This window comes from Mobula hypostoma, chromosome 15 (assembly GCF_963921235.1).
Source record: "Mobula hypostoma chromosome 15, sMobHyp1.1, whole genome shotgun sequence".
NCBI lineage: Eukaryota > Metazoa > Chordata > Chondrichthyes > Myliobatiformes > Myliobatidae > Mobula > Mobula hypostoma.
Window position 1 is genome coordinate 46,531,884 of NC_086111.1, and position 12,282 is coordinate 46,544,165.

The 12,282-nt window shown below is 39.4% G+C and overlaps 1 protein-coding gene across 4 annotated transcripts in view; it reads right to left on the reverse strand.

The window, feature by feature from the left end:
* synpra (synaptoporin a) overlaps positions 1–12,282 on the reverse strand; it is a 338,192-nt gene that overhangs the window by 11,185 nt on the left and 314,725 nt on the right. For all 4 annotated transcript variants that reach the window (XM_063067973.1, XM_063067974.1, XM_063067975.1 and 1 more), the window contains one exon: positions 4,163–4,354. In XM_063067973.1, the coding sequence (XP_062924043.1) occupies positions 4,163–4,354 (192 nt within the window). The remainder of the gene's footprint in view (positions 1–4,162; positions 4,355–12,282) is intronic.

Here is a 12,282-nt window from a genome sequence, read left to right on the forward strand (position 1 = left end):
GCTCAAGCAATGCCTTCCCACTGACGATCATGATATTGCTGGTACAATGGGACATCTTTGAACACTATCCTAGAACAAGTCTTGCAGAATTTGGAGTCTTTTCAGTTTATGAACAATCTTATCAGATGAGAAATTATTAATGATTAATTGTAGTTCCATGCTGTAAAAATGTTTCCCATTTAAATGCATTATCCATCCACTTGGGAGTTTATTGTTCTTCTCTTTCCTGACAGCAAACATATATGCAAGTCCTGTAGATCTTTGACAATCTTCTATAGATACACTGGAGAATATCCTAACTTGTTGCACCACAGTCTGGTATGGAAGCACCAATGCCGTGGAACATAAAAGCTACAGTAAGTGGTGGATACACCCCATTCTATCAGAGACGTATCTCTGCCCAGCACTGAGTACATTTATGTGGAGTGCTGCCACAAGAAAGCAGCACCCATCAAAGAACCTCACTATCCAGGCCGCGCCCTCTTCTCATTACTACTATAGGGAAGGAGGTACAGAAGCCTTGGGTCCCACCTACCAGGTTAAGGAACAGTTATTATCCTACAACCATCAATCTCCTGAATTCGTCTGGAAACTTCATTCACGTTTGCTCTGAAATAATATTATGATCTACAGACTTACTTTCAAGGGCTCTTTACAACTCATGTTCTCCGCATTATTTTTATTTGCAATTTGTCTTCTTTTGCACAGCAGTTTGTCAGTATTTGCCTGTTTATTTATAGTTTTTCTTAAAATTGTATTGTATTTAGGTTTTCCTGTAAATGCCTGCAAGAAAACGAATCTCAACGTTGTGTATGGATATGGGAAGTTTTGAGGGGAGGGGACTTCAATCAGATCTACTGCCCGGGTAAAAAAAAGCAGCAGTGTGTCGCTACAGTGAAAAAGAGCTTTCACCAGCGGCCAATAAGGACATCGGAAGTTTTCAGTACCTCCCAGTTGAACTCTGTCTTTTTGTGAGCTTCCCCCTAGCTGTCAGGGCAAAATTGCAGTCAACAGGATGAATTGCAACATAAAAGGTGGACAAAATCAAAAAGGGTGAGTACAGGACAGAAAGTGGTGCTCAGTATACAGAATAAGGCAGATGAATTTGCAGCACAGATGCAGACTGGCAGTTATGATGTTGTACGCTTCATTGATTCATGGCCAAAAGAAGATTATCGCTGGGAGTTTAATGTCCAAGGATACACATTGTATTGAAAGGCCAGGCAGGAAGGAAGAGGGGCAGTGTTACTCTGTTGGTAAAAAATGAAATCAAATCATTAGAAAGAGGTAACATAGGGTCGGAAGGTGTTGAAGGTGGATAGAGCTAAGGAACTGCAAAAGTAAAGAGATCCTGATGGAGTTGTATACAGATCATCAAACAGTAGAAAGGACAAGGCCTATAAATTACAAAAGCAGATAGAAAATGCACACCAAAAGGGCAATGTTAGAATAGTCATGGGGGATTTCAATATGCAAGTAAATTGGGAAAATCAGGTTGAAGCTGGATTCCAAAAGGGGGAATTTCTAGAGTGCCTACAAGATGGCTTTTTAGAGCAGCTCGTGGTTGAGCCCAGTAAGGGATCAGCTATTCTGGATTGGGTGTTGTGCAATGAATCAGAATTGTTCAGAGAGCTTAAGGTAAAAAAAAACCCTTAGGGGCAAGATATCATAAGATGATTGAACTCACACTGCAATCTGAGAAGGAGAAGCTGAAGTCTTCTTATCAGTATTGCAGTGGAGTAAAGGGAATTACAGAGGCATAAGAGAGGAGCTGGCCAGAACTGATTGGAAAAGAACACTGGCAGGGATGACGGCAGAACAGTAATGGCTGGAATTTCTGGAAGCAACTTAGAAGGCAGAGGATATACATCCCAAAGAGGAAGAAGTTTCTAAAGGCATGATGATACAAATGTGGCTAACAACAGAAGTCAAAGCCAACATAAAAACCAAAGAGAGGGCATATAATAGAGCAAAAAAAGCTGGGAAGTTAGGGGCTTTTAAAAACCAACAGAAGGCAACTAGAGAAGTCATTAAGAAGTAAGCTAGCCCATAATGTTAAAGATGATACCAAAAGTTTCTTCAGATGAAGAGTAAAAGAGAGGCGAGAGTCGATATTGGACAGTTGGAAAATGATGCTGGAGAGGTAGTAATGCGAGTCAATAAAATAGCAGAGGAACTAAATAAGTATTTTGCATCAGTCCTCACTGTGGAAGACACTAGCAGTACGATGGAAGTTCCAGGTGTCAAGTGTGTGAAGTTACCATAACCAGAAAAAAGTTCTTGGTAAATTGAAAGGTCTGAAGGTAGATTAGTCACCTGGACCATATGGTGTACATGTCAGGGTTCTGAAAAAGGTGGCTGAAGAGTTTGTGAGACGTAAGTAATGACCTTTCAAGAATCACTAGATTCTGGAATGGTTCCAGAAGACTGGAAATAAGTGTCACTCCACTCATCAAAAAGGGAGAGAGGCAGAAGAAAGGATACTGTAGGCCAGTTAGACTGACTTCAGTGGTTGGGAAGATGTTGGAGTCGATGATTGAGGATGAGGTCTCAGGGTACTTGGAGGCACATGATAAAATAGACCATACTCGGCATGGTTTCCTCAAGGCATTTGTCTTGCCAGACAAACCTGCTGGAATTCTTTGAAGAAATAACAAGCAGAATAGACAAAAGATAATTGGTTGATGCTGTGTTCTTGGATTTTCAGAAAGCCTTTGACAAGGTGCCACACATGAGGCTGCTTGACAAGTTATGACCCCATGCTGTTACAGGAAAGAATCTAACATGGATAAACCAGTGACTGATTGGCAGGAGGAAAAGTGGAGGAATAAAGGCAGTCTTTTCTGGTTGCCTGCCAGTGACTAGTTGTGTTCCACAGATGTCTGTGTGGGACCGATTCTTTTTGCATTAGATGTCAATGATTTAGACGATGGAATTGATGACCTTGTTGCAAAGTTTGCGAATGATATGAAGATAGGTGGATGGGCAGGTAGTTTTGAGGAAGTAGAGAGGCTACAGAGGGACTTAGACAGAGTAGGAGAATGGACAAAGAACTGGCAGATGGAGTACACAGTCGGGAAGTGCCTGGTCATGTACTTTGGTGGAGAATTGAAAAGGTTGACTATTTTCTAAATGGAGAGAAAATACAAAAAAACTGTGGTGCAAAAGGTTTTGGGAGTTCTTGTGCAGGGTTACCCAAAAGTTAATTTTCAGGTTGAGTCTGTGGTGAGGAAGGCAAATGAAATGTTAACATTAATCTCAAGAGGATTAGAATATAAAAACAAGACTGTAAAGCTGAGATTTTATAAAGCTCTGATGAGACCTCTCTTGGAATATTGTGAGCAGATTTGGGCACCTTATCCTAGAAAGAATGTGAAGAAACTCGAGAAGGTTCAAAGGAGGTTCACAAAAATGATTCCAGGATTGAATGGCTTGTCATATGAAGGGTCTTTGGCTCTCTGCCTGTATTCACCAGAATTCTGAAGAATGAGGGGTGACTCCATTGAAACCTATCTAAAGGTGAAAGGCTTTGATAGAGTTGATGTGGCAATGATGCTTTCTATGGTGGGAGAGTCTAAGACCAGAGGACACAGTCTCAGAATAGAGAGGTGTCTATTTAGAATGGAGAGGAGGAGGAATTTCTTTAGTCAAGGAGTGGTGAATCTGAATTTCTTTGTCACAGGCAGCTGTGGAGGCCAAATCTTTATGTATACTTAAAGCAGAGGTTGATAGGTTCTTGACTGGTCAAGGAATGAAGGGATACGGGGAGAAGGCAAGAGATTGGGGCTGAGAGGAAAATTGGATTAGCCATGATGCAATGACAGAGCAGACTCGAAGGGCCAAATAGCCCAATTCTGCTCTTGTATCTTATGGTCATATATGATAATAAATTTACTTTGAAGTTTCGAACTTTGAAATTCTTGACATTTGCTGCCAGAGTTTTGACAGTATAGTTCTCTGCAAAACCACAAACTGTTGTGCAAAATTAACAGCTAGTTACATTCTTGTTCTGCTTCTCCTATGGTACACCAGAGATTAGGAGATTACAGGAATAGGTATTCACTTTGCTGTCTGCAGCACTGAACATTAAAGACCATTATGTTCCCTCATTAAAGCAGCCTCCTCTTTACGTTAAAAATGTTAATAACATTGTTCTACTCACAACAGACGTGTTTAACCCTGACATTGCAGGGTCTCTAACAGGTAAGCATTTATTGCCTTGCTGTTTGCAAGCTGACATTAGCAAAAGCACTTCATCAGGATCCGTAGCAACCTTGACATCAGAGAGTCCTTTTGCCCAAGCCGATGATCCCACAAGCCACAAGAATGAGAAGACCACAGTCACAATAAAATCCTGTAAGAGATTTTTAAAAAAGTCACATGTAAGTTGCAGTTTTGTTGTAAAGAGACACACTATTTGCACATTGAGGTTCTTTGTATAAAAATCTGTTCATACTAAAGGTGCAAATTCACCTTGCCCCCAGCCAAGGCTATAGCAAACAGTTCAATGAATAACCTCCTTCAGTCATTTGATTCTTGATTATCCTGTATCTTTTTTTTTGTCCATTGGCTAAGGTGAATGTGGAAGGTTGAAATTACACCAGGAAAGCTGTGACTGCAGAACATGTAGATCCGAAAGAGGAAGAAGGTTGGAGCTGGTTGGAGAATACTGAAACAGCACTGAAAATCAGTGAGAGAAAACTTAATTCGCTATTCAAGCCTTTAATATAGTGAGAGGATGCACATCAGTTTCTCAGAGAACTAAGAGGTTTCACCTTCATTGCCAAATTTCACCCAGCATTCATTTTCACTTGGTAAATCTCTGATCCTTCCCATTACCTGTACTTCTTCATTTCAAAGGGATAGGCTTGTGACCAATATTATTTTAAGGCCTTGGATACCAAAAACAAGCTTAGCTATATTTTCTTCTCTGCTTCCTGAAAGGGCTCGATTTCATGCTGTCAATCTCTGTAGCATGTATTCTGATGATGTCATTTACCATACCAGTGTTCTTAATTCCCCACAAAGATTCCCAGATTCTACAGCTGAAAAGAACCTCAAACATCTCTACCCTGTTTTCTGCACAGTCCTCTCCCTCAATCTTCTCAAAATAAGGTGAAGATAGTTTCCTCTAGTCACTACACTCCTCCATTTTGCACATTCAGCAGTTCATTGCTGTCATTTCAGACACTTTCATAGTGATGCCAGCACCAGTCAGGCCTTCCCCTCCCCTTTCTGCATTCTGAATGGATACTTCCCTCCTGAATATTTTGGCTCACTCTGTCATCTCCAAAACCAGTGGCATCTTCCCAAGTGACCACAGAAGAAGAAACACTACCTTTTTACCCCTTCCTTTCTCACATTTCAAGGCTCCAAGCAATTTCAGCAGGCCCAACAGTGACGAACTTGTACTTATTATCAGTGTACTGCACTCAGTGTGTCTCCTTGCCTTTGGGAAAACTAAATGCAGAACTCCACCATTCAGCCTGCAACATTGACCCTCAGCTTCTGGTGTCCTATCACTTTAATTCCCTATTTCACTCCAACTTCAACTTCTCTGCTTTCAGCCTTTTATACTGTCCCACTGAAGTTCAAATCATATCATGTTCAGACTCAGCATGTAAGAGTCCTCAAGGCTCAAAACTGAACTCAACAGTTCCAGATAATTAGCTGTCCCAAAATATATCTCATGTTTTATCTGCTTTTCATTATGAAACTTCTGATTTCTTCCTCTGTCTCCCACTTACATCTTTTACCATGCACATTTTTTTTGTAATTCTTTAGCATGTACTAGTTGGTGCCATCACAACTTTGCTTAAAAACAATCAGTCTTAGACTTTATCCTTTCACAAGCCTTCCCTTTTGTTTCCTCTGCTCTCCCCACCCCTACATTCATACTGAGAACTTTTATTTCCAACTGATTCCAGCACTGAGGAAATTGAAATGCTAAATCTGGTTCTTTCTCCTCAGATATAGTCTGATCTGATGAATGTTGGTACTGTGTTTTATTTTATTTGAGCTTTCTTGTTTCCTCAATTTTTCACTTTTGAACCATGCTTGCAGATGATGACACCATATTTGTAGCTATTTTTGGAAGAAAATGACAATGGATGTGAGTATCCATAAACTTTCACTCTAACTTTTTTTGTGGAATGTGTAAAGAGCTAAATCTGGAGATTAAAGACTTCACTGAGTAAATAACTTTAAAATTGCACCCATACTTCAATTGTAACTTGTCAGAAAGTGAGAAGAAATACCTTTATTTTAATCGCAAACAAAAATTGTTTAGGCTATGAAAGATCAACAGTAAATTAGCAGAATGAATCAGTCGTCTCATTCATCATTCAGGTGCCTTGCCGTTCGGCGTGGGCGATCATGTCTCTCCATCCATCATGGTCCCTGATCCTGCGAATTGTAGTTGTTGCCTCTCCTGTTTCTAACCATGATGTTATTCCATCTACCATTTTCATTCTCTGCCTGCCTCTGCTTCTTTTTCCTTCCAGCTTTCCAGTTGTAACTAAGTGTTCTAATGTCTCTCTTCACATGATGTGTCCAAAGAATTTTGATTGCTGTTTTCTGATTTTTTTTTAAAGTAATGTACGTTTTGTTTTCGTTCTCTGTAGAACTTCTTTGTCGGTTATCCTGTCCGTATATGATATGCATAGCATTCTTCTGAGGAACCACATCTCTGCTGCATTGATTCTTTTTTCCATTGCATTTGTGACGGTCCATGACTCGCAGCCATACATCAATATAGGAAGAATGTAGCAGCTGAGAGTTCTAAGGCTCTTTTCTTGTTCGTTAGGATGTTTCTCATTTCTGTAAATGCTGTTCTTGCCATTGCTATTCTTGATTTTATGTCTGTTTTGCATTTGCCATCAGATATTACCCATGATCCAAGGTACTTGAAGTTGTGAACTTGTTTCAGGATTTCATTTCCCAATACGATCCTACAGTTTGGAATATCAGGTTACTTTGATATTACCATTACTTCAGTTTTCTTTTTGTTTAAGGTTAGGCCAAGTTTTTCGCTCTCTGTGTTAATGGTAGATACTAGTTTCTGTAAATTTACTTCACTGTTCGTTATCAGTACTGTATCATCCGCATAGCAGAGGTTGTTGATATTGTATCCTCCTATACTTATTCCAGGTAGGTCTTGTATGGTTCTCATGATGTTTTCACTGTACAGGGAGAACAGGTCTGGTGATAGAAGACAACCCTGTCTGACTCCTCGCTTTATTGGCTGATATTCACCAATCTCGTTGTCTATCCATATGGCAGCACTTTGTTGCCAGTAGAGATTCCTGATTATTCTTAGATCTTTTCCATCGATATTAATATCTTTAAGCATTTTCATGATGACTTGGTGTTTCACTGTGTCAAAGGCTTTTGTGTAGTCAATGAAACAGAAGTATAGGTCTTGTTGTACTTCTATTGACCTTTCAATAATATTCCTGAGAATATAAGTGGCGTTTGATTTTCCCTTGCCTCGACAAAGCCGCACTGTTCTTCGCTGATATCTGGTTTAATTTTGTTTCTTATTCTGAGCATGATGATTCTAAGTAGAATTTTTGTGAGGTGGCTCATTAAACTAATTGTTCTGCATTGTCCACACTCTGTTGCACATGGTTTCTTTGGCAGTGCAATGAATACTGTCTTTAAAAGATCTTCTAGCTCTGTTAATTACTGCATATTTCCAACTCTTCTTTCCTTTTCAAAGTTTTTGAATAGGCTTTCTAAAACCATGAATCAACTTTTCCATAGCTCTACATTGAACCCTTTCCAACAGAGTTCTACTTCTGCCACAGCACTAAATGATCAGTGTCCTTGTGATAAATTATTTCTTATTAGCCTTTGTGACATGCCTGCAGCATCTTTCTCTTTGACACTCATTTAGGTGGCACTGCAGTGATACAAGTCTGAAACAAAAATGGAAAATGGTAAAAACACTTAGCGAGTCAGACAGCACCTTTGAAAAAAGAGACAGTTAATATTTCAGGTTGAAGTTCTGACAAATGGACTCCAACTAGAATTGTTAACTCTGTTCCTCTTTCCACAGATGCTGCTTGCCCTATTATGTATTTCTGGTATTTCTTGTGTTTATTTCTTTTCCTGGTTTATTTTAATCTGTTCATTTTAGGCAGAGAATCACCTCAAATTGTTCCTCTTTCTGGTGCTGTGCCTTTACCTTTATTCACTTGTCCTTGGTTTCTGCCAACTTTTCATTCTCTCCACTGATATCTTTTCACTTTTCACGTGGCTGCTGTTGCCTTCCAGCACTCTTTCTCCACCTTCAAGCCCTCAGTCACATACCAACATACCATGTAGTTTGCTTGCCATCCAGAAATCTCTTCCAATTAAGCATTGATAAGACAAATCCTGCGTCTTTGGTGCCTTCCACAAGCTTCAAACTGCATAGGCTACCCAATTCTTCTCCCTGGGCACTCCTTGATGATAACTCAGAGCACTTGACAGATATGTTCCAAGATAAACTTCCTACCCCACATCTCTGCACCACCAAGGCTGCCGTATTCCACACCTGCCTTCTAACATTGCCTTCCTTGGTCCATTTACAACAAGGATCCATCCATGTTTATCCTTTCTTTTGGCTCTTTTGCTTTGACTAGTCCCCTATGTTGCAAATCTCCCCAAACAGGAGCCCAATCTTAGCTTAGCTGACTGCTCCATAATATACTTAAAAGTTCACTCACCTATCATTTCTGTTCTCATTGAATTATACTGGCTCCTGATACAGAAACACCAGAAGATTCTCATATCTTTTCAAACCTTTCTTCGGCTTCTGTACTTCCTTTTATGTATAATCCTCACTGGCTCTACAAATCCCCTAATTCTGTATTCCTAATGCCTTCTGCTGGCTGGAGCCCAGGCTCTGGAATTCATTCTGCCTTCTACTTTTTTCTTCCCCGTTAGGATGTTACTTACATCCTTCCTCTTTGGTGAGGATTTTGGTCACCATTTTTAATTTCCTTCGTGGATCAATGTCAAAATTGATCTGGTAATGCAGCAGTGATGTGCAACAAGACTTTTTTGCCTCATTAAAATTGCATATATACAGTAAGTGCATGGTATAGTTAAAACACCTCAGTTAGCAGATGTGACAATGATGCTGCTAAAATATCACTGCATTTTCAGAGCAAGTGCCATTATCCATCAAATCAATACATATAAAGCTGCTGAGTAATTTAAGAATAGTGATAAATCATATAGATATTGTATATTGATTGTAGTCACTCAGTCAATGTTACTGGTCACTTATACTTACCTCCTGGTTCTTCTCCCAGTTATTAATCCAAATATATTTTGATGAGAAAATGAATACAATGCAGACTTCTATGTTTAAAAAAGCTTGATAATTACAGCCGCTAATAGTTAAACATGACCATACGCTTAGTCGTAAGGCTAGGTTTATTAATTAGTTCTACACATCAAAATAGGAAAACAAATATAACTCATTTACCTTTTTATTAGACTATAAAAGGAAAACAAAACATCTATGTAACTGAAGGAGAGTTCACTAACAATGTTCACAACTAACCTAGTCAGTATTATTAACGAACTGTTATCCATGTGCTGAATTACTGCCTTCAGAAAAAGACAGCATTATAAAGGCATTGACATTGATAAACAAACAAGTGAAAATCTGCAGATGCTGGAAATCCAAGAAACACATTAAAAATACTGGAGGAACTCAGCAGACCAGACAGCATCTATGGAAAAGAGTACAGTTGGCATTTCAGCCCGAGACCCTTTATCAGGACTGGAGAAAAATAGATGAAGAGTCAGAGTTAGAAGGTGGGGGGAGGAGGGGAGGAAGAAACACAAGGTGATAGGTGAAACCGGGAGGGGGGGAGGTGAAGTAAAGAGCTGGGAAGTTGATTGGTGAAAGAGGTACTGGGCTGGAGAAACGGGAATATGATAGGAGATGACAGAAGGCCATGGAAGAAACAAAAGGGGTATTCAAGAAATCAGTGTTTAATGGGGAATGGTATCTGACGTGTCCAGTACATGGCACCCTCTACTGTTGCAATGAGGCCACACTCAGGTTGAAGGAGCAACACCTTATATTCCATCTGGCTAGCCTCCAAACTGATGGCATGAACATTGATTTCTCGAACTTCTGGTAATGCCCTCCCCCTCCTTCACCATTCCCCATTCCCATCACCTTCTCTCAGCTTATCGCTTACCTGCCTATCACCTCCCTCTGTGCTCTTCCCCCTTTTCTTTCCTCCATGGCCTTCTGTCCTCTTCTATCAGATTCCTCTTTCTCCAGCCCTACATCACTTTCATCAATCAACTTCCCAGCTCTTTACTTCACCCCTCCCCCTCCCAGTTTCCCCTATCACCTTGTGTTTCTTCCTCCCCTCCCCTCCCCACCTTCTAACTCCGACTCCTCATCTTTTTTTTCTAGTCTTGATGAAGGGTGTCGGCCCAAAACATTGACTGTACTCTTTTCCATAGATGTTAACTGGCCTGCTAAGTTCCTCCAGCATTTTATGTGTGTGACATTGATAAACAGTGACTTTTTACCTATGAAAGATTAATTTATACACATAATATTTCAACATAATCAAACATCATGAAGAATTATCTAACATCGGTTACAGTTGACCAGAATTGGTTTCTAATCAATTTTCTGGATTTAAGTGTACGAATTAAATTCAGTTATATGTAGATGTAGGTCACATAATTTTTCATGAGCCCAAGAACAGAAGGAGATTGAGGGTGGCTGGTAGAAATGGTTTGTTCTCATTTCCTTTTCTTTAATTGCTTTTATTTCTTGAAGATACTGAAATTCTTTTCACTCATATTGACATTACGGGCATTATTGAATTGGAGGAATTACTTTGTTTGGCAGTGAACTCAAGTAACATGCACAGCAGAACAGATAAAACCATTGAACATCCAGAACTAATGACAATATTTACTGAGCAGCACATATAGTGTGCTGGAGGAACTCAGTAAGTCAGGCAGCATCAATGGAAATGAATAAACAGTCAATAGTTTGGTCTTGGTCTGAAACATTGACTATTTATTAATTTCCATATGCTCCCTGACTTGCCGAGTTCCACCAGTATTTTGTGTGTGTTGCTCTGGACTTCCAGCATCTGCAGGATCTCTCGTGTTTGCTGCATTTACTGATACAAGTTCAGCTCCCATGCACAGTGGTATCAATACCTCCCACCACCCACACCGCTCCCATTCAAACATCAAGATTAAAAAAATTCTCTGATCTAACTGGGAACTAACAATATGCCAGCAGAATAAGGCGAGCAAAATTTAAAAAAATTATTATTACCAATAAATATTAAGATCTTCTAAAGATTAAGGACATATACCCTTAACATTAGAAATTCATGATAGGAATTCAGCTTATTTCTCCACAGTACCACACTGCACTTCTTGAGAAAGCATGAGGATAGGTTGACTGGTGGGCACAAAAGTAGAGGTTTAGGGGACGGTTTATCAAAGAGTTTGAGGTTTAGCTGGGCTGTTGGCTCAGCCTATTGTATGTCAAATACTTTAGAAAGGATTCACAGCAAACTAGATAGAAAATAAATATGAGATTTTGTTTGGTTTAAAATATTGCTATCAACTAGGAAGAATAGTCACTTGCTTGCCCATTTTAATTGCTTTCTTTATCTGTCTCTAACTTCACTCCCACATCTTCCACTGCTCCAATAACCCTAGAATCAGATTTTGGATTAAATTTGAAAATCCATCCCCAGCACCTGCTCCACAGCCCTTAGTCCAAAGTTATCAAAGTGATGCTACTATGACAGTTGAATAATATTTCAACTATTATGTCTGCAGATGACTAAGTGGAGGTAGCCAATGTTCAGTTTGATTGACATCGAACACAAAATAGTCACCCTTTTCACACAAGAGAATTATCATCATTTGTCAGTGCTTGTTAACCTACTTTAGATCTGTCTAGTAGATTGCAGAATGTTGCTTCAACAGTGAATTATTGAATTAGGTAGATTTTTACAACATTGAAAAGTCTACCCCGCTTTAACTAACAGTTACTAAAAATGCAACTCTATCAGCAACATTAATTTCAAGGCACTTACTCAATCATATATGGGAGTGGCATTCTGCAATCTTGTAGGCAGATCATAAAGTATTACTAACAGAAGGTACTACTGTCCATCAGAAAAGGATAATTGATTTATAACCAACGTCAATCAGTAACTTGACTGAACATTGACTACATCTACCTAGTCATCCACAGATATATTATATGGAATATTATTCAGCTTC